The 25,387-nt window shown below is 50.1% G+C and overlaps 1 protein-coding gene across 4 annotated transcripts in view; it reads right to left on the bottom strand.

Moving 5' to 3' along the window:
• The window catches only part of CLUAP1 (clusterin associated protein 1), a 37,182-nt gene that overhangs the window by 2,868 nt on the left and 8,927 nt on the right, over positions 1–25,387 (bottom strand). For 2 of the 4 annotated variants that reach the window (XM_021085672.1, XM_021085673.1), the window contains 8 exons: positions 23,142–23,237; positions 21,914–21,997; positions 17,664–17,797; positions 14,982–15,123; positions 12,859–12,931; positions 7,219–7,326; positions 2,394–2,449; positions 2,062–2,118 (listed from right to left, as the gene is read on the bottom strand). In XM_021085672.1, the coding sequence (XP_020941331.1) occupies positions 2,062–2,118; positions 2,394–2,449; positions 7,219–7,326; positions 12,859–12,931; positions 14,982–15,123; positions 17,664–17,797; positions 21,914–21,997; positions 23,142–23,237 (750 nt within the window). 4 annotated transcript variants of the gene reach the window in all.

Genomic DNA, 25,387 nt, shown 5'->3' on the forward strand with positions numbered 1-25,387 from the left:
CTCAGACGAGTTCTGAACACCCTGGCACTGTGGACGCCCTCTCACTGCCTCCGAGGCCCCTCCGGTCAGCTCTCACCTACCAAGGCCCCGACGGCAACACTCAATGGACTCAAGTCCTGCGGGGGCTTCTCCACCCTCCTGTTGGATCTGCAGCTGCTCCTTCTCCCCTGGAGCCCCCTCTTCTGCCCTCCAGGTCCCCTCCTCCTGGGCGCTCACCCCATCCCTCTAGCGTCTTCTCAGTCTCCCCTGCCCGACCCTCTTCCTCCTCTTGACCTCCGTCTGAACACGGGACGGCCAGGCCCCTCTCCTCCCTTCTCTTCTCTCCCTCCAAACCACCGCATGGGTCCTCACGCGGGCCTTTAGACCCCTTCCATGTAGATGACGCCAAAATTCCACCTCCAGCTCAGATCTGACCCTTGAACTCTAGACTGAACTTCACGTGGCTTCTCGACACCAGCACTCAAACGTCCAGCAGGCAGCTGACACTTAGAGTGTCCAAAGCCAGACTCCTGACCTGTCCTCCAGCCTCTTCCTCGGGTCCACCGTCTCGGGAAGTGAAGACGCTTTCAGCCATGAAACCACAGACTGTGCAAGCCCTGGTCACATCTTGCAAAGCTGTGCGTGGTCCCTGCTGCCGCCCTTGCTGCTCCAGCCCAGCGCACTGCACCCCAGTCACACAGCCCAGCCCTTTGGCCCTGGAATGCGGGAAGCACGTGCCCCAGCACCACCTCCCTCCTATCATTCAAGGCCTCTGCCCAACGTCAGCTCATCAGAGCCCTGACCCGACCAATCCAAAGACGTTGATCTCCTCCCTCCTCCCTGTCACCCCGTCCCCTGACCCTGCCTCATTTTTCCTCTCACCACCGTGGGCCCTGATGCGTCCACTCGACGACTGCTGGAAGGAAGCCTCACGAAGGCAGGGCCTTGGCTCTGTTCACTGCTGTACCCCATTCCCAGTCTGTACCTAACAGGCGCGCAACAAGGACCTGCCAAGGGAACGAGCTAACAGGTCAAGGACAAGCCCTTACATCCAGGGGGGTGCGTGGAACAGCCTCCTCAAAACGAACAAGTGACAACAGGCACAGAGGAGATGTTAAGCTGCAAATAAGGGATTCGCTCAGCCAAGGAGAAAGCCACACCGAGGACCGAGGAAATGATCAGGAAAGCCGCACTGTGCTCTCCCGGTGAGTTTCCTCGCCAGACGTGCTCTACCTCCGTCTCCAGGGTTAAGAGGCATTGGTAATAGGAGCTGTTTGGCCACCCACTCCCTACCTTGTTAGAGTATTTTGAGGCGGCCTCTATTTCTCTATAGACTGCCTTCTATGAATTCAAGGCCGCGTCGTCTCTGCGCATCCCGCCCAGACCCCCGAGTGCGTTTCTCCAACAGCACAGCACTGACCGTCCTCCTAACCCACCTCTCGACAAGGACAGCGGCCCCGGCTGGGGGAGGCACCAGTGCCGTGCTCCCAGACACGCGTGGCTCTCGGCCGGCCAGGAGGGTGCGACCCCATCAGACCAGTCGCCCTGGGCCTCCTGGGCCTCCCAGCCCCGCAGAGACTCAGGACTCAGCCAGAAAGGCAGGCCCAGGGCGACGGACGTGCAGCCCTGCACCCAGACCCCAGGAGGGAAGCTCGTCCCCCATCTGCTGGCTTCTAGTCCGTCCTCCACTCAGCAGCACCAAGGAGCGGCAACCTGATGCCCAGCATCCCTGGGCCTGGTCTCGGGAGAGCAGCATGTGCATGGCCCCTCCCAACGACGGAGCTGAGGCGAGGGCTGCCTCGACCCAGGCCTGCAGAAGCGTCCCTCAGTTCCTAGGTCACAGTTTCAGGGCCGGACGACCTTGCTTGTCTCCCGCTCAGCGCTTCCCTCCGCGTTAGCACAGCGTCCTTTATCTGACTTTGCCGTTCGCTGTGGAACCCACATGAGCGGTTTCTTGCCCAGGAGACAAGGCAGAATTCTTAGCAAAGACCCTCCGCAGGCCCTGAGCGGTGCTCCCTCCCTCCCTCTCGCTCTCACACACCCACACACTCACAAATGGATGAGGGGAAAAAGAAAACCAACCTGCTTCCTGGAGCTGGAAGTCTTGCATTTACCTAAGAGAGCTGGTGCTGCTTCCATCTTTGGAAAGCGAGAATGGAAAGAACAATGGGAAGGAAAAAAAGGTCGGGCAAGCGCATCCATTTGAAAAGAAAAGAAATGAGCCGCCAACAAGCAAAGAGGAGGGCCCAGCTCCTGGGAGGCCAAACTCCACCATGAATCCGGCAGTGGGCCGGGCGGGAAGCAGCGCCTGGCACTAAGCTGATCAGAGGCGCTTAGCTTCCCGGCCAACCTCGCCCATGAGGCCAGCCCAGGACCGCCGAGAGCGGAGCGCTCAGGGAGCTGGGGGAACTCACGTCGTCGTCCGAGTCTGCGCCTTGCATGGTGCCCACGATGCGCTTACTGGCTCGTCCTGCGGAGAACCAACACGTGAGGTTATGAAAACCCTGTGAAATAAGGCAGGAAATTGCATTCCAGATTTTTTTTCCTAGGGGTTCCGGTCATGGTGCAGCAGAAACGAAACCGACTAGCATCCATGAGGTTGCGGGTTCAATCCCTGGCCTCGCTCAGTGGGTTAAGTATCCGGTGTTGCCGTAAGCGGTGGTGTAGGTCCCAGATGCGGCTTGGATCCCATGTGGCTGTGGCTGTGGCTGTGGCTGTGGCTGTGGCTGTGGCTGGCAGCTGTAGCTTCAATTAGACCCCTAGCCTAGGAACCTCCATATGCCGCAGGTGGGGCCCTAAAAAGAAAAAAAAAACAAACAAAAAAAAAAATGAAAAGGAGGAAAAGGGCAATAAAGTATAAGCACAACTCATGAATCAGAAAAATAAGTATTTATCCTGTAAATGTTTTTGGGGAAAAAAATCACTGAATCTCATTATTAGTACATAGGTAGTGGAACAGATGTGCTCTCTGTTGAAAAAAGAAATACACCCCCCTTTTATAGGCCAGTGTCACTTGTACTCAGATCTCTCTCTGAGCTTCAAAGAGTCAAATCATTTGGAGGTTCCACTGTGGCTCAGTGGCATAAGGAGCCAACGCTGACTCTGTGAGGACGCAGTTTTGGGTTTGATCCCTGTCCGGATCCAGCACTGCCTCTATCTGCAGCCTAGGTCACAGGGGCAGCTCAGATTCAGTGTTGCTGTGGCTGTGGTGCAGGTCGGCAGGTACAGCTCTGATTCGATCCCTGGCCTGGGAACTTCCATGTGCCGTAGGTGTGACCCTAAAAAAATATATAAAAGTAAAATGTAAAATAATTTAGGATCACATTAGTTCATCCTTCAAAACACCAAGGATTCTCTAACTTGTTCTCATAACACCCAGGATTCTCGCTCAGAAATACTAAGCGATTCTTCACATCTCGGGGCGTCAGTGCTGCCTAGAGTGGCCTCTGCAAAAGCTCTGGGGCTACCCTTCCTGGGGGAGGCAGAGAACTGCATGCACATCTGAAGGCTGAGAAAGGGCACCTGTGAAAGGGCCAGGCCTCGGGGCGAGCAGCTCGGGCAGCTCAGAGGAGCTTGCTCAGGCCAGGGAAGACGGCCACCAAGAGCTGCTTCCGGACTTTCCCCGGGTCAGATAAAATGTAACTCTTGAGCTGTCTGAAGATCTTATTTAGTTTTTTGAAATAAACCCTGTGATTTTACTTCTGCAGGCTGAGTGGCCAGAGGGAGCAGTTAGGGGCACCAGCGCCCTTTGGAGGTCCTACTGAGCCACTCCCACACCTTTCCAGGGCCTAGGCTCCCAGCTGCAGAATGGGAGTCAAAACCTCTAATTTCTATTTATGCCATGAAGCTGCTAAAAGATTAAAAGGAACAAAAAGGAAATCAGAGGAGTTCCCGTCGTGGCTCAGTGGTTAACGAACCCAACTAGTAACCACGACGTTGTGGGTTCGATCCCTGGCCTCATTCAGTGGGTTAGGGATCTGGCGTGCTGTGGCTGTGGTGTAGGCCAGCAGCTGTAGCTCTGATTTGACCCCTTGTCTGGGAACCTCCATATGCTACAAGTGCGGCCCTAAAAAGATAAGAGACGAAAAAAAAGGAAATCAGAGCATCTAATTAGTCTATGAAAAAATGAAATGTAATAAATAAAAAACAGACAGGCTGAGAATGAGAGAAAGCAGTTAACAAGAGAAGTTACAATAAAATGAACCTCATGAATATTTTCTCAGGTCATTCTCCCAAGGCAACAGAAGTAAGAGCAAAAATAAACCAATGGGGGAGTTCCCGTCGTGGCGCAGTGGTTAACGAATCCGACTAGGAACCATGAGGTCGCGGGTTCGGTCCCTGCTCTTGCTCAGTGGGTTAACGATCCGGCGTTGCCGTGAGCTGTGGTGTAGGTTGCAGAGGCGGCTCGGATCCCACGTTGCTGTGGCTCTGGCGTAGGCCGGTGGCTACAGCTCCGCTTCAACCCCTAGCCTGGGAACCTCCATATGCCGCGGAAGCGGCCCAAGAGATAGCAACAACAACAACAACAACAAAAAGACAAAAGACAAAAAAATAAATAAATAAATAAACCAATGGGACCTAATCAAACTGACAAGCTTTTGCACAGCAAAGGAAACCAAAAAAAACACAAAAAGACAACTTACAGAAGGGGAGAAAATAGTTTCAAACGATGCAACAGACAAGAGCTTAATCTCTAGAATATACAAGCAACTTATACAACTCAACACCCAAAAAATCAACCACCCAAATGAAAAATGGGCAAAAGATATGAACTGACCATTCTCCAAGGAAGACATACAGATGGCCAACAAGCAAATGAAAAAATGTTCAACATCCCTTATTATTAGAGAAATGCAAATCAAAACTATCATGAGATACCACTTCACACCAGTCATAATGGCCATCATTAATAAGTCCACAAATAACAAGTGCTGGAGCGGGTGTGGAGAAAAGGGAACCCCATACACTGTTGGTACAGCCACTATGGAGAACAGTATGGAGGTACCTTAGAAATCTATACATGGAACTACCATATGACCCAGAAGTCCCACTCTTGGGCATATATCTGGACAAAACTTTCCTTAAAAAAGACACATGCACCCGCATGTTCGCTGCAGCACTATTCACAACAGCCAAGACATGTAAGCAACCCAAATGTCCACTGACAGACGATTGGATTAGGAAGATGTGGTATATTTACACAATGGAATACCACTCAAAAAGAACAAAATAATGCCATTTGCAGCAACATGGATGGAACCAGAGACTCTTATACTGAGTGAAATTAGTCAGAAAGAGAAAGACAAATACCATATGATATCACTTATAATTGGAATCTAATATACAGCACAAATGAACGTTTCCACAGAAAAGACTTGGAGAACAGACTTGTGGCTGCCCGGGGAGAGAGGGAGGGAGCGGGAGCTTGGGGTTAACGGATGCAAACTATTGCTCTTGGGATAGATTTACAATGAGATCCTGCTGTGTAGCATTGAGAACTATGTCTAGATACTTATATTGCAACACCACAATGGGAGAAAAAGTATGTATACATGTATGTGTAACCTGGTCCCCATGCTGTACAGTGGAAAATAAATAACTAAATTTTAAAAATTAAAAAAATAAAATGAAGACTTACCACTTTAAAGTATTACGTACATAAAAATGCAATTGTGCTCCAAAATTTAACAGGTAGTAGATAAGAAATGTTTTAAAGGCAAATATAGGGCAATTTAGTAGTACCTATCAAAATAAAAATTTAAATAACCTTTGATCCAAGATTTCTAGTTTTAATGATGAAAACTCAAGAAACATTTGCAGATATGCAGAAAGATGTACATACCAGGAAAAGAGTAGAAATACTTAAATTGTCTATCAATATGGAATGTCCAGAGAAATTATGGGGAGAGATATGGAATACTATGCAGCTGTCAAAAAGAATGAAGCAGATTTAGAGTTTACTGACATGGGAAGAGTTCCAAGATATATAATAATCATTTTACAAAGCAAGTACAGAACCACACACACAGCCTGGTCCCATTTAGGTTAAAAAGCATTTCAGGTGGTTTTTGTGTCTGAGTCTGAGTGTGCCTGTGTGTTTGTGTGAGCACATATATATATGTGGAAAGGCAATTTGGCTGGACGGGCCCTCAAGCCACTGGCCACTGACCTCTCTACGGTAGGGAGTAGAACACGAGGAAGACCCTAAAGGAGCACCCACATTTATTTCTCATATTCTATTGCTTGACTCTTTTGTGGTGAGAAGACAACAACTAGAAGAACCCTTTGGTTTTTTAGCTACACCACCCATGGCACATGGAACTTCCTGGGCCAGGGAGCGAACCCTGAGCCACAGGTGCAGCAACCCCAGATCCTTAACCCACTGCACTGGACTGAGGATCGAACCCATGCTGCAACAGAGACAATGCCAGATCCTTAGCCACTCTGATACAGCCGGAACGCCTAGACGAACATTTTTAAAGGCAGAGATGCTCAGGGGTTCCCTCATGGCCGAGCAGTTAGGACTCAGCGCTTTCTCCACTGCAGCCCAGGCTTCATCTCTAGTCTGGGAACTGAGACACACACACCCCCTTTAAGCGGCTGTGCGATGCGGCCTAAGCAAAAACCGAAAAAAGGCAGATGTGCTCACATAATTCCCTCTTTGTGCATTAATTCTCTGACCACCAGGGATGTAGCTGAACTGAGAGCAGTCTGGACCCCAAAAGGGCAGAATTCACCTCAGTGGCAGTTGCCTCTGTGACAAGTACCAAGCCATAAATGAGGCCAGCTGCTCAGAGCCCCCAGGTGAGAGGACTAGCAGCAAAGATGCCCACCGGGCAGTTTAAGAGCCAAATCCTGGAGTTCCCGTCGTGGCGCAGTGGTTAACGAATCCGACTAGGAACCATGAGGTCGCGGGTTCGGTCCCTGCCCCTCCCTCAGTGGGTTAACGATCCGGTGTTGCCGTGAGCTGTGGTGAAGGCTGCAGAGGCGGCTCGGATCCCACGTTGCTGTGGCTCTGGCGTAGGCCGGTGGCTACAGCTCCGCTTCAACCCCTAGCCTGGGAACCTCCATATGCCACGGGAGCGGCCCAAGAAGTAGCAACAACAACAACAACAAAAAGACAAAAGACAAAAAAAAAAAAAAAAACAAATCCTGATCAACGCCAGGGCAGTGTGCTTATGGGCCTGGAAACCAAGCAGCCCGGACCCAATCTTGGCCATCCCTGCCTGTGACAGGTACCTTGCATGAGCACCTCCACGGCCGTCCACGGCTTGGACAGCCGTCTCGCTTCCAGTTCACTGTCGGACTCGTTGTCCTCCTGGATGTCCATGTCCGAGTCGTCATGACCTGGCAGGAACACAAGCAGGTAAACAAAAGGGCAGCTCCTACCTCACCTCTAAGATGGCTCCTGTCCAACAAGGCTCTTGTGAAGAGCCATCTGTGCGCCTCGGCATGCCTCTCAAAAACAATTTGTCAGAGCAAGAAAGAAGCCGGTCAGCCGTATCAGTCAGAAACACTCTTTCAGTATAGACGTTAAAAAGGGGACAAGCCAGCCCTCCAGGGAGCTGCACGTGCTTGGTGATTTGAGGGGGCACCCTGCTCTGCGCAGTTGGGCTGTGGTACCACAGCTCAAGCTCCTTGAGGATAACGAGGAAAAACTCAGCAGCTGCACCAGAACGAGCCTGGAGATGAGGGGGCGCCAGGCTAGCGAGGGCCTGGGTGGGCTGCCCAGGCGAGACGGCCGCCCGACCGGCGCAGGAAGCCGGGGCTCTGACCCTCCCCACCTGAGGAAGCCCACCCTAAAGATAAGGAAAGGCCATCCTCAACCAACAGCCGCTCGCTTTAACATCTTCAGGACGCCTCTGGAGTCTGCGGCAGGCTGAACACCACTCTCTAGTGGAAGCCCCCAGGCGAGTTCCCACGGCCCGGCCCGGCCCGACCTCGCTGGGCCCAGAAGGGACAGAGGATTCAGAAGGCGGCTCTGCAAGAATCTGCAGCCGCTGCGCTGATGGTCTGGAAGGAGCGTGACCGTCACCGACGAACACGCTTGGCTGCGCCCAATGAAATGGCAGCTGCGTCCGGCGGGGCACCCAGGGCAGGTCCTCTGGTCCCCCGGCCCGGAGGGGGACAGCCTGCACTACGGCCCGAAGGGGCCCACCTGGGAGCTGGAGAAATGTCAGCAAGAGCATCCTGCGAGGCCGCCAGGGCAACGGAGCTGACAGAAGCCGTGAGAAAATGTGATCAAACAGTAACACACGTTAATGACCATAAAATGAGATCACTATTCAGGAAAATGATGACATTAAATTCTCACCCCACACAATAAAAAGCAAATGTTATCATTACTTTTTTGTTTTGTTTTCTGGTTGTTGTTGTTGTTGTTTTCTTTTCTGGCGGCTCCCATAGCATGCAGGGATGGAACCCGAGCTACAGCAGTGACCTGAGGCACTGCAGTGACAATGCCAGGTCCTTAACCCACTGCACCACATGGGAACTCCTATCATGAGTTAAGACATTACTACAGGCAATTCAGGCTCCGTACCGCTTCCTCTTAGAACTCACAGCAACAGGCTGAGGACCAAGCATGTAAACTAAAGTTAAGGGGTGCGGTCATCGAAATCACCGAGTTGTCAGTGATGTGTTATAAATGAGTAGGGCCAACAGGAGTGCCAATATGATTCTACCAGGAAAGAACAGACTTTCCAAAAACGGTGCTGGGACAAATGGAGAGCCACATGCCAAAGAACGCGGCTGCACCCCTACCTCTGCACCATACACGAGAATTAACTCAGAGTGGGTCAGAGGCCTAAATGCAAAGGTTAAAATGTCCAAACTCCTAGAGGAAAACTCCTCGGGGTAAAACTGTGACCCTGAATTCGGCAGTGCCTTAAATAGGGCACCGAAAGCACAAGCAACAACAGCAACAGTAAACACTGATAAGCCAGACTTGATGAATAGCTTGTGCATCAAAGACAGAATCAACAAAGTGAAATGACAGCCTGGAGAATGACAGAAAATTTCTGGAGATCACAAATCATATAAAGGTCTAGCACCTAGACTATGTCACTCAGCAATAAAAAGATAACTCGACGTAAAGATGTGTCAGGGCCTTGAGCAGAGCTCTCCAAAGAAGATACACAAACAGCTAACGAGCAGATGAAAAGATGCTCCATTTCATTCGCTAGCACAAGAATTCAAACTATACCCACAATGAAATATACTTCATTTCCACCTCAACTACAGTCAGTTTCTGTTTAAGGTTATCTTTTATTATTTATTTATTTTTGGCTGCACCCATGGCATGAAAAAGTTCCCGAGGAGTTCCCGTCATGGCTCAGTGATTAACAAATCTGACTAGGAACCATGACATTGCAGGTTCAATCCCTAGCTTCTCTCAGTAGGTCAAGGATCCAGCGTTGCCGTGAGCTGTGTGTAGGTCCCAGACACAGCTCAAATCTGGCGTCACTATGGCATAGGCCAGTGGCTACAGCTCCAATTAGACCCCTAGCCTGGGAACCTCCATAAGCCGTGGCAGCAACCCTAGAAAAGGCAAAAAGATCAAAAAAAAAAAAAAAAAAAAAAAAAGTTCCTGGGCCAGGGATCAAACCCAAGCCACAGGAGAGACAATGCTGAGTCCTTAACCACTAGGCCACCGGGGAACTCCAAGTTTATTTTATTCGTATGTTTTTTGTCTTTTTAGGGCTGCACCTGTGGAACATAGAAGTTCCCAGGCTAGGGGTCAAGTCAGAGCTGTAGCCACCGGCTGACACCACAGCCATAGCAATACCAGATCAGAGCCACGTCTGTGACCTATAGCACAGCTCACAGCAACGCTGGATCCTTAACCCATTGAGCGAAGCCAGGGATGGAACCTGCATCCTCAACGGATGCTAGTCAGATTCCTTTCTGCTGAGCCACGATGGGAACACCCAAGTTTCTCCTTTTAGATCAGCACTGTCTGATAGAAATATGCCAGCCCCAGATGCCATTTAAAATTTCCTAGTAACCACATTCAAGTGAAAGGGAAAAAGGAAATTACCTTCAATAATGTTTTATTTAACCCAACATATCTAAAATGTCACTTCGGAAAGAAAGCAATACAAAAAAATTATTAATGAGTCATTTTACTTTTCTCTTAAACGAAGTCTTTACAACCTCGTATATATCCTCCAGAAACAGTGCATATCCACTTGGACTAGCTAGCTTCCAAGAACACTTCAGAACACCAGCTCGGGGCCGGTGCTGACTGCAATTATCAGCCTGGAGCTTGCCGAGCACCTGTTCCATCGCTGCTGCTCTCACGGCTGCCCATCACCTGGCACGTAGAGGCAGGCAGCAAGTGTGTGAGAAACGCACGAACACCTGCTCTCCACTGAACGTAACAACAGAATCACAGCAAGGTTGCTCAGCTGCTTTCTAGAAATTCCTGGGTCATCTTCTAAATTCAGAGGATTCTTTTAAGTCCCTAGTGCTACAGCGTTTGACGGCTATAGAGGATACGGTTATAAATCTACCACCACCGACGAGGTTTAAAAGGATGATGGGAAAATGAAGAGCTATCCCTGATTTTTACTCAGGGCATCTGCCCAGAGCACTCCGCCTTTCCAGTCACTGGAGCATCTCGGGCACACTCCCACTTCTACTGACTCAAACTTCCTCTTCCTCAAACCCTTTACTCCAAACCCCAAAGACAAATGTGAAATGACTTCGCCTTCTTCAAGAAAAGACGGTATCTGGCAGTTCTCTTGTGGCGCAGTGGGTTAAGGATCTGGGGCTGTCACTGCTGTGGCTCTGGTCACTGCTGTGGCACGGGTTCAAGCCCTGGCCCAGGAATTTTCATATACCTTGGGTGCGGTCAAAAAAAAAAAAAAAAAAAGAGCGAGATGTTATCTGTCAGATATGAACCCTTGAAGCACATGGCCCACCTTCCAGCTCATCTAATCGGCCTGAACTCAAGCCCTGTGTGTTCACATGCTGCCTCACTCAGGGAAATGCAGCCCCTCCCCTGGGCTCTGGCTCACAGCCTTTCTGGGACTTCCCTCATCTGGAACCTTCTTCTCCCCAAGGGAGAGATTTAGTCTCTGCAGGAGCAACTCCCCATGAGGTGTACCGTGACTCCGGTTTAAAACTAGGATTCTAGGCGTTCCCTGGTGGCCCAGCAGTTAAAGAATCTGGTGTTGTCACTCTTGCCGCTCAGGTCACTGCTGCGGTGTGGGTTCGATCCCTGGCCTGGGAACATATGCTATGGGCACAGCCAAAAAAATTTTTAAAGTTTAAAAATTTAAAAAATAAAAAAACTACATTCTATTACACCTGCTCCACGCCCCCTCGCCGACCTCCACGGCCTTTCGCACTGGCCTCAGCAGCCTGCTTGTCAGCTGTCTCCTAGCAGGTTGCCAGCATGTCAAACTGCTAAGGCAAGCGTCCCTGTCTGTCGTCCCCGCCTGTCCTCAGCGCCTGGGACAGACACTTGGTAAGGCTGCACTGGGCTCCATCAGCTGCGGGCACCGCAGCCTGAACGAGATGGCCTCCTCCAGCTCTGAGATCTGTTCATTCCCACCCCACATCCCTGTGTCTGTACCGCCAGATTCTTCTGCCCAGAGGAGTCTTTCACAGACAGGGGAAAGACCACGGGGTCTTCCTTGACTTCTCTCCTCTTCCGTATCCCACACTCTGGGCACTGTTCCCACACACACAGGCAGACAAGCAAAAAAAGACGGGACAGCGGAAGCGCAGGATGACCAGGCCTGAGAGTGGTTCTTCCTGAGTATTTCCCTAACTTCCCTGCTCACTGTGAACTGACGGAACGCTATCCTTCATTAAGCTGGTTTAAACCGGAAATCATTTTTCCAAAAACACTAAAGCACACACACGCACGAGACTCTCTGTCCTTTGTGAGATCCCAAACCTATGGATCACAAAGCAGGCCGAGTCCGGTGAGAAAGGCCTTGACAGGCTGGGCCGGGGGCAGCGCGGGATGCGGCCCACCGCCCGGGCCTCTTGGAAGGGGATAAACGGCAGGCAGGCTTATCCCTCAGGGCGGCGTCAGGCTCTCCTGGCGGACCTGGAACCACAGAGGTGAGCGGCTGCTCTGGCTAGAGAGGCCCTTGGCATTTTCTAAACTTGCCCCGGAGGGTCTCCCGGCAGTCCCTGCTCTCCTCCCAGACTTTCTGGAGACTCAGGGGAGAGGGGCACAGAACAACCGCAACAGGACGGAGACCCACGTGGAAAAGTCAGCGAGGACATGCCTGCTGTCCCAGGTACGCTGCCCTCACGCCTGAGAGAGCAGGTCACAACGGACAAGAGAAATGAGCAAGAGAAGCGGCTCTGAGGCCAAGCCATCAGCCCGACAGGGAGATGACCGCCACCTCAGTGACATTCACAGAAGGGCGCTAACCAGCCGCGGGAACCGTCCTTCCCAGCGTCTAGCGCGTGCGTGTAGGAGCCCCCTTTCCCCACGGGTGACAGCCCGGATGAACGACTGTGGGTCACTGGGGCCACGGGGCGGGGGTGTGCACAGCGGGGATGCTGCTGACAAGCACACGCACGTTCACTGCGCCCCGAAGCCTGCTGCCCTCAGATGGCCGGCACGTGAGGCGCCCACCAGGCCTCCAAGCGCACATCCGCTCTTGTGCATGATTCAAACCAACTGCATCATCCAAACAGGGGCGATGTGACTTCACTGGCACGAAGACCAAAGGTGCTTAAAAATGCCACGTAATCTAAAACAGGCTCTTGAGCTCCTGAGAAAATGAAAACGACACCTGATGTAAGACGCGTGAGAAAATGGCCGTTTGAAAATAAAGATACGTGTGCGTTTGCCCAGGCCAAGACCCACGCGGCCCGGACGAGCAGGCCGTTTAGGAGGCGCAGGCTTACTTCCGCTCTTGAGCAGGCGCTTCTCTTCCTCCTTCAGCTTGTTCTGCATCAGACGCAGGGTGTTCTCAGCTTCCTGCGGGACAGGAAAAGCAAGAGCCAGAGGACGGGACCCTTGGTGGACTGTTTGATGATTCTTACCGTTGGAGCGAGGACTGCAAAACGCGGGCAGAAGCAGCAAAGACTAAACTCCAGGAAGGGGAAGAACACGAACACCTCGTGCAGAGAGAGGCCCCAGAAGGGGCACCGCTGGCCCCAAATCCATGCTCCCCACCCCCGGCCCCCGACCCCTCCCTGCCTCTATAAACACTGACAACACGGAGACGCCCGCCGCATGCACCTGAGAGGCATGTGCACACAGGACAGAACGGGCCGCCCGCTGCTGAGTTAGGTTACAACATGTGCCCTGATGGCTATCAAGAAAGAGAATGAGGAGTTCCTGCTGTGGCGCAACAGAATTGGTGGCGTCTCTGCAGTGTAAGGACACAGGTCAATCCCCGGCCCAGCACAATGGGTTAAGGGTCTGACATTGCCACAGCCGAGGCAGAGTCCACAACTGTAGTTCAGATCTGACCCCTGGCCAGGGAACTCCATGTGCTGTGGGGCAGCCAAAAAAAAGAAGAAAGAGGAATTCCTGTTGTGGCTCAGCAGGTGAAGAATCCGACTAGTATCCATGAGGATGCAGGTTCAATCCCTAGCATGCTCACTGGGTTAAGGATCTGGCGTTGCTGCAAGCTGCAGTGTCGTGGATGCAGCTCAGAATGGGCATTGCTGTGGCTGTGGTGTAGACCAGCAGCTGCAGCTCTGACCTGACCGCCTAGCCTGGGAACTTCCATATGCCGCAGGTGCTGCCATAAAGAGGAAAAAAAATAAAAGAAAGAGAGAGAGAATGGGAGAGGAAACTGGCTTTTTAAATTTTTTTGTCTTGTCTCTTTAGGGCCGCACCCTTGACATATGGAGGTTCCCAGGCTATGCGTCAAATCGGAGCTGTAAGGACACAGGTCAATCCCCGGATCTGACGTTGCCACAGCCAAGGCATAGTCCACAGGTGTAGGTGTGCCAGGTGTGGTGTAGGTGTGCCAGGTGTGGTATAGGTGTGCCAGCCTACACCACAGCCACAGCAACGCAGGATCCAAGCCACATCTGTGACCTACAACCACAGCTCATGTCCACACTGGATCCCTGACCCACTGAGCAAGGCCAGGGATCCAACCCACATCCTCACAGATACTAGTCAGATTTGTATCTGCTGTACCCCAATGGGAACTCCGACTGTCATCATTTCTGATGTATTATTTTTATTTTTATTTATTTTTTTGGCCATGCCTGTGGCATGTGGACGTTTCCAGGCCAGGGAATGAGCCCAAGCCATAGCAACAACCCAAGCCATGGCAGTGACAACACCCAGATCCTTAACCAACTGCTCCACAAGGGACCTTCCTGAAGCAAGTTTTTAGATCTGTCCTCAGCCATGTTACATAACTTGTGGGACTCAGTACAAAACAAAATGCGCTTAAATATTACTAAGAATTTCAAGGCGTTCCCGTCATGGCTCAGTGGTTAACAAACCCAGTTTATATCCATGAGGACGCAGGTTCGATCCCTGGCCTCGCTCAGTGGGTAAAGGATCCAGCAGTGCTGCTGTGAGCTATGGTGTAGGTCCCAGCTGCGGCCTGGATCCTGCGTGGCTGTGGCTGTGGTGTAGGCCAGCAGCTACAGCTCCGATTCGACCCCTAGCCTGGGAACCTCCATGTGTCATGGGTGCGGCCCTGAAAAGACAAAAAATGAAAAAAAGAATTTCCAGACAGGTGACAGGAACATCATGAAAGCAAGCCCAGGCCCTTCTAAGCCTGGAGTTGTGTGTGACTGCACAGGTGACAGGCCAGCCTGTCTTACTGTCCTAACTGACCAAACTCGGGTGACAACCTACTCTCAAAGATTTGACAACCATGGAGTCCAGACCACACAACCAGAAAAGCAAAAGGAATCACATGAGCCATCTTTCGCCTGATCAGGGAGAACAAGCAACACCTGTCCTTTCCCAGCGACACTTCCACACCGAGGCGTCAGCACGTACAAAAGGACACCTCGGAAGGGGCCGCCTGCACGCAAGGCCGAGCGCTCACCTCAAACCTCTCTTGCTCCATCCTGTGATGATCCTCCAGTTGCTGCTCCAGACAAGCCAGATTGCGGAACTTCTCGAGATAAATGGCATACTGCTTTTGCAGTTCTTCCTCGATCTTTTCATATTCATCCATAAAGGCTGGCCTGGAACAAAACGAAATAAAATGGAAAGGTTAATCAAGAGATAAATAAACAGCAGCTTGAAAATGGTACTCAGGAGCTCCGCTGCAGTGCAGCAAAAACAAATCCAACTACGAACCATGAGGTTGAGGGTTCAATCCCTGGCCTTGCTCAGTGGGTTAAGGATCAGGTGTTGCTGTGAGCTGTGGTGTAGGTTGAAGACGTAGTTTGGATCTGGCATGGCTGTGGCTGTGGCGTAGGCCAGCGGCTACAGCTCCAATTCGACCCCTAGCCTGGGAACCTCCATATGCCGCCAGTGCAGCCCTATAAAGACAAAAGACAAAAAAAAAAAAAAAAGGAAATTGGTATTCAGAGATTCAGATTTCATCCTGGTTTTCTTTGAAAGCCTTTAATTAGAGAAGATTTTTCACTCTTTTAACTGTTTAAAGATAATTTGCTCTTTTCTCTTCCCTCCCTACAAAATGAAGATGATTTTTTTTAATCAAATATTAAGGTATGCTCTTTGTAAAAACTAGAAGTAATCCTGAAAGTATGAAGAATAAAATAAAAATCACTCATAATCCTATCACTAGGTATTAGCATTTAATATCTGATATACATCCAGACTCTTCTATGCATAGATATATATACAGAAATGCACTTTTTAACAAAATTTTAAGTCTATTACCTTAAGTGAACCGCTGCAGTCTTTTCTCACTCAATACGGCAGATTTCAATAAGTAGTTAAAAAATAATAGTACATTATACACATGACTGAAAATAAAAAAATTAAATATATGCATTATCTTAGTTGGGTGAAATATTCTGTCTGGATTCCAAAAATTAATCATTCTTCTAAAATAGGAATCATATGTCACTACAAATTAAAGGTAAGTTTTTAAATATAAAAATTTTATAAAATCATAACATAAAAACTTGTTTCTTTCAATTGGCTTGCGAATTACTTTTTTCTCTTATTATTGACCTTTTTTGTCTTTTTACGGCTGCACCCACAGCATATGGAGGTTCCCAGGACAGGGGTCCAACTGGAGCTGTAGCCACTGGCCTACGCCACAGCCACAGCAACCCAGGATCTGAGCTGCATCTGCGACCTACACCAAAGCTCATGGCCAACGCGTGGCTTGAGCAAGGCCAGGGATCGAACCTGTGTCCTAGTGGATGCTAGTCAGATTCGTTTTCGCTGAGCCGTGACAGGAAGTTCTCTCATTATTGATCTTAAAGGGAAACCTCTGTCCTTTTAAAAATATAAACAGGAGTTCCCTGGTGACCTAGTAGGTTAAGGATCTGGCATTATCACTGCTGTGGCTCGGGTCTGCTCCCTGGCCCAGGAACTTCCGTATGTCATGAGGGTGGCAAAAAAAAAAAATCTTTAAATAAAAACATAAACATATAGAGAATAATTTATAATCTTTTGGACTAGAGGAAAACAGAAGTTTTTCTACTAAAAAGATTTGATGGAATTTTCTGTTGGCCTACCAGGTTAAGGACCCAGTCTTGTCACTGCTGTTGCTCAGACTGCTGTTGTGGCGTGGGTTTGATCCTGGCCCAGAAGTTCCGCATGCCATGGATATAGCCAAAAAAAAAAAAAAAAAAAAGCACTCGAAAGGCAGAATTTTTCATGAGCTAAATCTGATGGTTCTGATCCAGAGGCAGAAGGGGTATGGGCTTGCCATTGCTTTGGAAGAAGTCTCTTTATCTGGCTGGCCCATGGCATATGGAGTTCCAGGGCCAGGGATCAGATCTGAGCCACAGTTTTGACCTATGCCACAGCTGCAGCAATGCCAAATCCTTACCCCACTGTGCTGGGCTGCAGATGGAACCTGCAACCCAGCGCTCCAGAGACACCGCCTAACCTGTTACACCACAGCCAGGAATTCCAGGAAGGAGCCTTCAGGCTCCCTGGGTTATTATCTGTTGTCCCCAGGTGCTGCCTTCCAACAGATTTCAGTGTGGGGCAGCCACAAGCATTTCAAAAATGCAAGACCCATTCAAACTGAATGCAGCAGCTGGACAAAGTAAGGAGCAAAGGGAGAGAAATAAAGGAAGAATAAAAAGGGAGGAAAAGCAACAGAGCAAAGCAAGGAGGGCACAAAACCTGGTGGGGGGCAGTTGGGATGGGGGAGGAGTGGCAGGAGGGGGAGGAGGGGGAGATGGGGGGAGAGAGCACATGTGAAAGGGAAACCCAGAAGAAAGATGAATTACTGGTGATGAACTTGAAGTCTAAAATCTCCTCAGACCAAGAAATGGGAGTATGTCTGTTTCCACCGAATACACAGCAGACACAGATCGCAGGAGCCAGGCCTTATATAACTCTCGCCATCTGGACTCACTTACTTTGCCTCTCGTTCCAAGGAGCTACAAAGGCTTGAAGGGAGGTTCAAGAATTATAAGCAGTTTTCCAGACATGCTGAGAGCAGTAATGCCAACAAGGCAGCAGTGTGCTTGCTGGAACAAGAAACCCCCGCCCCCCCGGCCGCCTCCAGAGGAGCCATCGCAGGCGAGGCTCTTCCCACTGCGCAGGTTCAGAGACAGACAGTATCTACCTGACACTCTGCAGGGTCTGGAGTCGCTTCCGATTTCTTTCCAGCTCTAATTTCCTCTTCTCAATTTTGGCTTCTAAGTTAGCTTCGTCAGAGGCCACGTTATTGAGCAGGTCTTTTGTCTTCTGGACCTGCGCCTACATTAAACAGGAAATGCATGAGTCACAGGTGCCCATAAGGACCTCAACCTTCCATATGCCGCAGGTGCAGCCCTAAAAAGACGACAAAAAATAAAATAAAATATACAATTTATACGAAATAATTTTTTAAAAATATAGGAGTTCCCATTGTGGCTCAGCAGTAACGAACTTCACTAGCATCCATGAGGACACAAGTTTATCCCTGGCCTCACCCAGTAGGTTAAGGATCCAGTGTTGCCATGAGCTGTGCTACAGATTGGCAGCTGCAGCTCTGATTCAACCCCTAACCTGGGAACTTCCATATGCCACTGGTGCAGCCCTAAAAAGACAGACAGACGGAGACAGAAGGAGAAAGGAAGAAAGGAAGAGAGAAAGAGAGAAAGAGAGAAAGAACGAACGAAAGAAAGAAAAAAATAATAATAAAGGAGATCTTGTACTTTCTCATCCCAGCTCTGGAATCAGCCCCTTCTTCCCAAGAGCCCTGGGTCCTCTGTGTGGAGAATGGCATTTAGAAGCCAAGACTTGGGTGCTAGGTATGCTCGGAGCTAAGAAATGCATGAATGACCACTTCACGCTGGTCAGAATGGCCATCATTAAGAAGTCTACAGATGACAGATGCTGAGAGGGTGTGGAGAAAAGGGAACCCTCCTACACTGTTGGTGGGACTGCCAACTGGTACAACCACTATGGAAAATACTAAGGAGGTTTCTCAGAAAACTAAATATAGAACGTCCATATGATCCAGCAGTTCCACACCTGGGCACCTATCTGGACAAAACTACAATTCAAATAAATGGAGTTCCTGTCATGGCTCAGTGGTTAACGAATCCGACTAGGAACCATGAGGTTGCGGGTTTGATCCCTGGCCTTGCTCAGGGGGTTAAGGATCCCGTGTTGCCATGAGCTTTTGTGTAGGTAGCAGATGCAACTCGGATCCCGTGTTGCTGTGGCTCTGGCGTAGGCTGGCGGCTACAGCTCCGATTAGACCCCTAGCCTGGAAACCTCCATATACCACGGGAAGCGGCCCTAGAAAAGGAAAAAAGACCCCCCCCCAAAAAAAAAAAAAAAAAAAAAAACATGCAAGTTCCCACTGTGGCGCAATGGGATCAGGGGTGTCTCTTAAGTGCCAGGTTGCAGGTTGGATTCCTGGCCCAGTACACTAGGTAAAAGGATCCAGCCTTGCCACAACTGTGACTCAGATCTGATCCCTGGCCCGGGAACTCCATGTACCTCTGAGCGAAAATTAAAAAAAAAATACATGCACCCTATGTTCACTGCAGCCCTACTCCCAACAGCCAAGATATGGAAACAACCTAAATGTCCATCGACAGACGAATGGATTGAAACGACATGGCACAAACATGTGCACAATGAATACTACTCAGACACAGAAAAAGAAGGAAATGACGCCATTTGTAGCAACATGAAAGCAACTGAAGATTATCATACTAAGTGAAGTTAGGAAGAGAAAAACAAATACCATATGATATCACTTATATGTGGAACCTAAAATATGGCACAAATGAACCTATTTACAAAAGAGAAACAAGCTCAGACATAGAAAAGAGACCCATGGTTGCTAAGGAGGCAGGGGCAGGGAGTGGGAGGTTGGGGTTGGTCATTGCAAACTAGTACATTCAGAACGGAGAAGCATCACGGGTCCTGGGGTAGAGCACAGCGAACTCCATCCAGCCTCTCGGGATAGAACATGACAGAAAGTAACACAAGACAGGGACTACGCAAATATGTACGACTGGGTCACTTTCCTGTCCTGAAATTGGCACAACATTGTAAATCGTCTGCCATATAAATAAATAAATAAATAAAAATAGAGCCCCCTATCATGGGCTGGAAGAAAGAAAAAAACCTAATAAACTACATTTTGAAAATGTGGAAAAAAATGTAAGAAAGTGTGTATGGATGCGCATGTGTTTGTACACAAACACGTCTTACATATGCTCCACATCCACAGACGTACTGCAAAATTTACTCCCACATCTATCTGTCGAAAACCATGTATTTAACCAACACCTCCTGTTTCAGGGTTCTCTCTAATTTTTCCCTTTTCGCGGTTGTAATTCCTTTTTCCAACAGTGAAAACCACGGCTTCTGTGAACTTTAATGTACTTACAGTAAATCAACACTTTTTTTGGCTTTAGGGCCGCACTCGTGGCATATGGAGGTTCCCAGATGTCGAATTGGAGCTGTAGCTGGTGGCCTATACCACAGCAACGCCAGATCCTTAACCCACTGAGTGAGGCCAGGGATCAAACCTGCATCCTCATGGATACTAGATAGATTTGTTTCCACCGAGCCATGAGGGAAACTCCAAATCAACTATACTTTAATAAAAAAAAGTTTTTCTTATTTATGTGACCAATTTGCCTCTATACACCCAATCTCCCATCTCAGCTGCCCTGCCTTTCTCACCCTGCTGCGGCTCTGACTCCCTGGACTGGGCTGCCCAGGGAGTAAGTATGACCATAGTATGACAAGAGTATTATCAACCTCAGGATTTTGTACAACTCTCAGCAAATTATTTTATACCTACTCCTCATTTACACAAGGACCCCTGTTGTGTCTGCTGAATAAAATGAATCTCTACTAGTGACTCAATACCTACTAAGTGCCAGAGATGCTATATGACACACAGTCAGACTGAATGTTTAGGAGGACCCTGGTGGACATGGCCACTGCCCCCATTTTACAGATGAGAAAGGTGAGGCACAGAGAGGTTAAGTAACTTGCCTCAGATGACACAGAGGGATTCAAACACAAGCAGTCTGAGTCCCTGCCCCCACAACTACGTGATTTGCAAATGAATGCTTTAGATGAGATGAGCGGGTGATAACTGATCATGGGTGAGGAGTAGAGGCTGCTGATCACTCTATTTATTATAGCGCTGTCTGGAATTGAGAAAATATGGAAATCATTTCAGTGCCCAGCAGTGAGAATCTGGTTAAATAAGATGAGAGAGGAGTTCCTGTCATGGCGCAGTGGTTAACAAATCCGACTAGGAACCATGAGGTTGCCGGTTCGGTCCCTGCCCTTGCTCAGTGGGTTAACGATCCGGCATTGCTGTCAGCTGTGGTGTAGGTTGCAGACACGGCTCGGATCCCGCGTTGCTGTGGCTCTGGCGTAGGCCGGTGGCTACATCTCCAATTGGACCCCTAGCCTGGGAACCTCCATATGCCGTGGGAGCAGCCCAAAGAAAGCAAAAAAAAAAGGAAAAAAAAAAAAAAAAAGATGAGAGAGTCAGGGCTCCCACTGTGGCTCAGTGGGTTAAGAAGCCGATGTAATCTCTGTGAGGATACTTGATCCTTGGCCTTGCTCAGTGGGCTGAGGATCTGGTGTTGCCAAAAGCTGCTGCGTAGGTTGGCAGCTGCAGCTCCAATTCATCCCCTAGCCTGAGAACTTCCATATTCCACAGGTGTGGCCTAAAAAAAAAATGAAGAGTCCATAAAATAGGATCTTTATTAAAATTACTGAAGAATTTAAAAGAATTATTAAATGAATAAAACTGATAAGTCTAAGTAACATGAGAAAATGTTATTTATATTGAATGGAAAAATACATTGAATGGAAAAATAACAGCAAGTAACCTAGTTCTAGGTTAAATTCTAAATTTGTAAAATTGTAAATTTGTAAATTTGTAAATTCTAAATTTGTAAATTTGTAAATTTAGAATTTAGGAGTTTCCGTCGTGGCAGAGCAGAAACAATCCGACTAGGAACCATGAGGTTTTGGGTTCGATCCCTGGCCTCACTCAGTGGGCTAAGGATCCCGCATTGCCGTGAGTTGTGGTGTAGGTCGAAGACGTGGCTCAGATCTGGTGTTGCTGTGGCTGTGGCCGGCAGCAATCGCTCCAATTAGACCCCTAGCCTGGGAACCTCCATATGCCGCGGGTACGGTCCTAAAAAGACAAAAAAAAAAAAAAATTTAAAAAATTAAAAATAAATAAATAAATAAATTTAGAATTAAAAATTTTTCTCCTTCCCACTAACATATCTCTTATTTGTTACTAGGAGTAGGCTGTTCTGCCTTGTAGAGCCAGGAATAAATATTTTCAAGTCCTAAGCGCAAAACCATTAAATAAATGCAAAATAATCTTACCAAAATATCTTTTATTGCAATTCTCATCACTTTCTCAATCTCATTTATTTCCAGAGGTCTGGCAATTGCTTCTGTTCTCAGTTCCTATGGGAAACAATGAAAAGATTGTATATTTTTTCAGAAGAGGAATTCTCAAAACCAATTCCCAGATCTAGATATGGCTTAAGGACTGGTTCTCGAAAGTTCCACTACAGGAGTTCCCGTCATGGCACAGCAGAAATGACTCTGACTAGTAACCATGAGGTTGCAGGTTCGATCCCTGGCCTCACTCAGTGGGTGAAGGATCTGGCATTGCCATGAACTGTGGTGTACACTGTAGACATGGCTCAGAGCCGGCATTGCTGTGGCTGAGGTGGAGGCCGGTGGCTACAGCTCCAATTTGACCCCTGGCCTGGGAACCTCCATATGCCTTGGATGCAGCCCTAAAAAGCAAAAAAAAAAAAAAAATTCCATTACAATGTGGATCTCTGACACAAACACACTTCCTCCAAGTGTCTCCTGCAATCCTTCTGCCAACCTGGCGTCTCCAGAGCAGGAGGCCCTCCTTTCCAGCCAGAGGCCTCCTGTCCCCTGACACCATGGGAAACTGAACTTACCATCCAAAATCTAAAATCTTGTCTCCCAAATGTGCCTCTTTACCTGCATTCCATTCAGGGAACCCCCAAACCAAGTGCAGCACAAAACTGTAACCAATGAGAAGCAGCACCTGGGCCCTGCCGGTAGCACTAAAAGGAACCACCAAGGGGGCACAGGGCCTACCCATCAGCACTGGGAACTTCTGAGACAGAAGTCTTCTGCCCTAAAGAGACGGGAAAAAAAAAAAAAAGAAAACCCTCCCAAAGCCCAAGTCACATTTTGGACTCGTAGTTTGTGAAGATCCCCTGATGAGTCCACTGGGCAGCCAGATTTGGGTCCTGCAGGTGCAGAAAAGCATTTTGTTGGGAAGAAAGCTGAGGCTGAGTTCGTAGGGGCAAGCAGCATGGGCACAAGGAGGCGGCAAGCACGGATGTGCCATTCCTGAACTAGATGGCAGAGTGTAAGAAACGGAGAGCGGCCCGCCAGAAGCAGGACCAGCAGCGAACAGTGTGCGGATTACTTTTCCACACGGGATCTCATTTAGCCACGTACAGTTTAATAAAATCAGAAGCTCAGGGAAAGAGAATTGGAAGAGAAACCTTGGAAACCTGCTTCGAGAAGGAGGTGACCCAAGTTCCTGGACACCACTCACCCTCAGCTCCACCTCCTTGCCCAGCAAGTCGTACAGAGACGCTCCTTTGGAAGTGATTTCAGAAGCAAGCTGCCTGGCAGCTTTCAAATCTGCAATCTGAAAGGAAAATGGCAGAAACAGAAACTTCAGAGACAGGTTTTAGGCCCCGAGAGAACCAGTGTGCTCACATCGCCACCACTTCCGACCGGATGCCCGACTCACTTGACTACTGAGCGTTTTCCACCAGATGCACGGCCTGCAGCAGAGAACCCCCTGGGGCTGGGGGGGGGGCTCTGAAAACCCCAAGTCGGGTCAAGGGTCCTCTGCAACCAGGAGGTGGGGGCTGGCGTGCTTCCTGCTTGGACTGGGTCACAGCAGGGGAACGCTGGCAGTGGTGCGGTGACCAGGGAGGGGCACAGTGTGACCGCAGACTCCAGATGCCTGTTTGCCGCCCCCATTCTCTGCCCGAGACGGCGCGTCACGGGGCTGCCAGGGGCCCCTGCGAAGGGCGCACCGCAGGACCGGCTCCACGGCCAAGGCGACAGTGGTGGCGATTGAGCACCCACCCACAGGCTTCTCTCTCAGGGTCTGCACATCACACTCTCTCCCTCGAACACGCAGCTTTTCCAAAGAGCCCTGACAAACACGCCACATCCCCGTGCCCTCTCCGCTCTCCCCCGACGCCGAGTTCCCAGCCCCTTCATCTCCAAACCACCAGCGAGAGCTCCCTCTTCACTCCCGGCTGATGATCCCACGCCCACAGCTCCGGCGGCCGCCACCTCCTCGCCAGGAACGGGCCGCCTCCTGTGCCCCAAGAGCAGGAGTCTTACCGCCCTCCCTGCAGCGGAGCAGAGCTCAGCCCCCCGCCTCTCACGCTCCCCTGGGCTCCTGCTTGGACAGACGCCGCCAAGTGAACGCGTCCCAAACCCAGCGCTTCCTCTTTCCTGCCCAGCCTGCTCCTTCCCGGCTCCTCGATCTCAACAGCCACTTCCCCGGGCCGGTTCCGCAGTCACCTCGCCCATTCTCGGGGTAAAACCACTTAAATTCAACCTGAAAGGCAGTTCCTCGAGGGCGCTAGTGCCATGGGATGAGCAGCCACCTCACCGTGTGCCACAGGCGCCGAACTCACCCCCACAGAAGGCGCCACGAGACCCGGCTGCTTAGGCCCTTCCCCGTGTGGTCTGCTTGCTTTCAACCCACGCGCAGTCCCGCAAGATGGACCTGCAAGACACTGCCCTGCCCTCTGGCCACTTCCTTCCACTGAGCAGCCTGGCTCCTGGGTGGGCTTCTGCGGCCTGACGAGCCAATCCCAGAGGCCTCCCCCGGCAGCCTCAGGGGGACCCCCCAAGCCCAGTGCCCTGCGGGCTCTGAAGCCTCAGAGCTGCAGGCAAGGACCCAGGAGCGCCACCGGTCATGCTCTGGTGGAGCCCCGCTTTCCCAGGTCCCCTCGGCGCTTCTGCTGAGGCCTCCTCATGGAAGGCGAAGAGGAAACTCGGGGACACTCTTCCCACTGCTTCACTGCCCACTACATTGCACCCCGCAGCCCGCTTAGGGCACAGGTCTAGAAACTCCGGCTTCGTCCCTTGCTTACGTCGGGCGCTTTTGGCCTGGGGCTTCATTTTTCTTTTTCCTCTTATGGCAGCACTGGCGGCACATGGAGGTTCCTCGGTCAGGGGTCAAGCCACAGCTGCAGCTGCAGCCTACACCACAGCAACACCGGAACCGAGCCACATCTGCGACCTACATGGCACTCTGCAGCACTGCTGGATCCTTAACCCACTGAGCAAGGCCAGGGATCCAACCTGCATCCTCATGGAGACAATGCGGGTCCTTAAGCCACTGAGCCATAACAGTATCTCCTTAGCTTGCTGCTTTAATGGAGTCCTGGCAGCTCTCTCCTCCTCCAAGCTCAGCTGAGGGCATGACACCCACTCTGCTCAGAGGCACCGTCACCTGCTGTCTTGCAAGTCCCTCTGCTTCCGCTTTCGCTGCCCCTTCAGTCTGATCTCAAACCAGCAGCCAGAGTGACCCTCCCAACATGAAAGTTCAAGTCACGTACCTCTTTGCTCAAAACTCAATGATTTCCCCTGTCAAACTGTTGACAGTGGCTTTCCAGGGACAACAGGGTCTGTCACTGTCCCCCCAGCTCTCCTCACACACACACCCGCCTCTCCACCTGGCATTTCCATAAACACGCACGGCACCCCTTCCACAGAGGGGCTTGCTCCTTCCCTCCCTCAGATCTCTGCTCACAAAAGCGCCCAAGC

This window comes from Sus scrofa, chromosome 3 (assembly GCF_000003025.6).
Source record: "Sus scrofa isolate TJ Tabasco breed Duroc chromosome 3, Sscrofa11.1, whole genome shotgun sequence".
NCBI lineage: Eukaryota > Metazoa > Chordata > Mammalia > Artiodactyla > Suidae > Sus > Sus scrofa.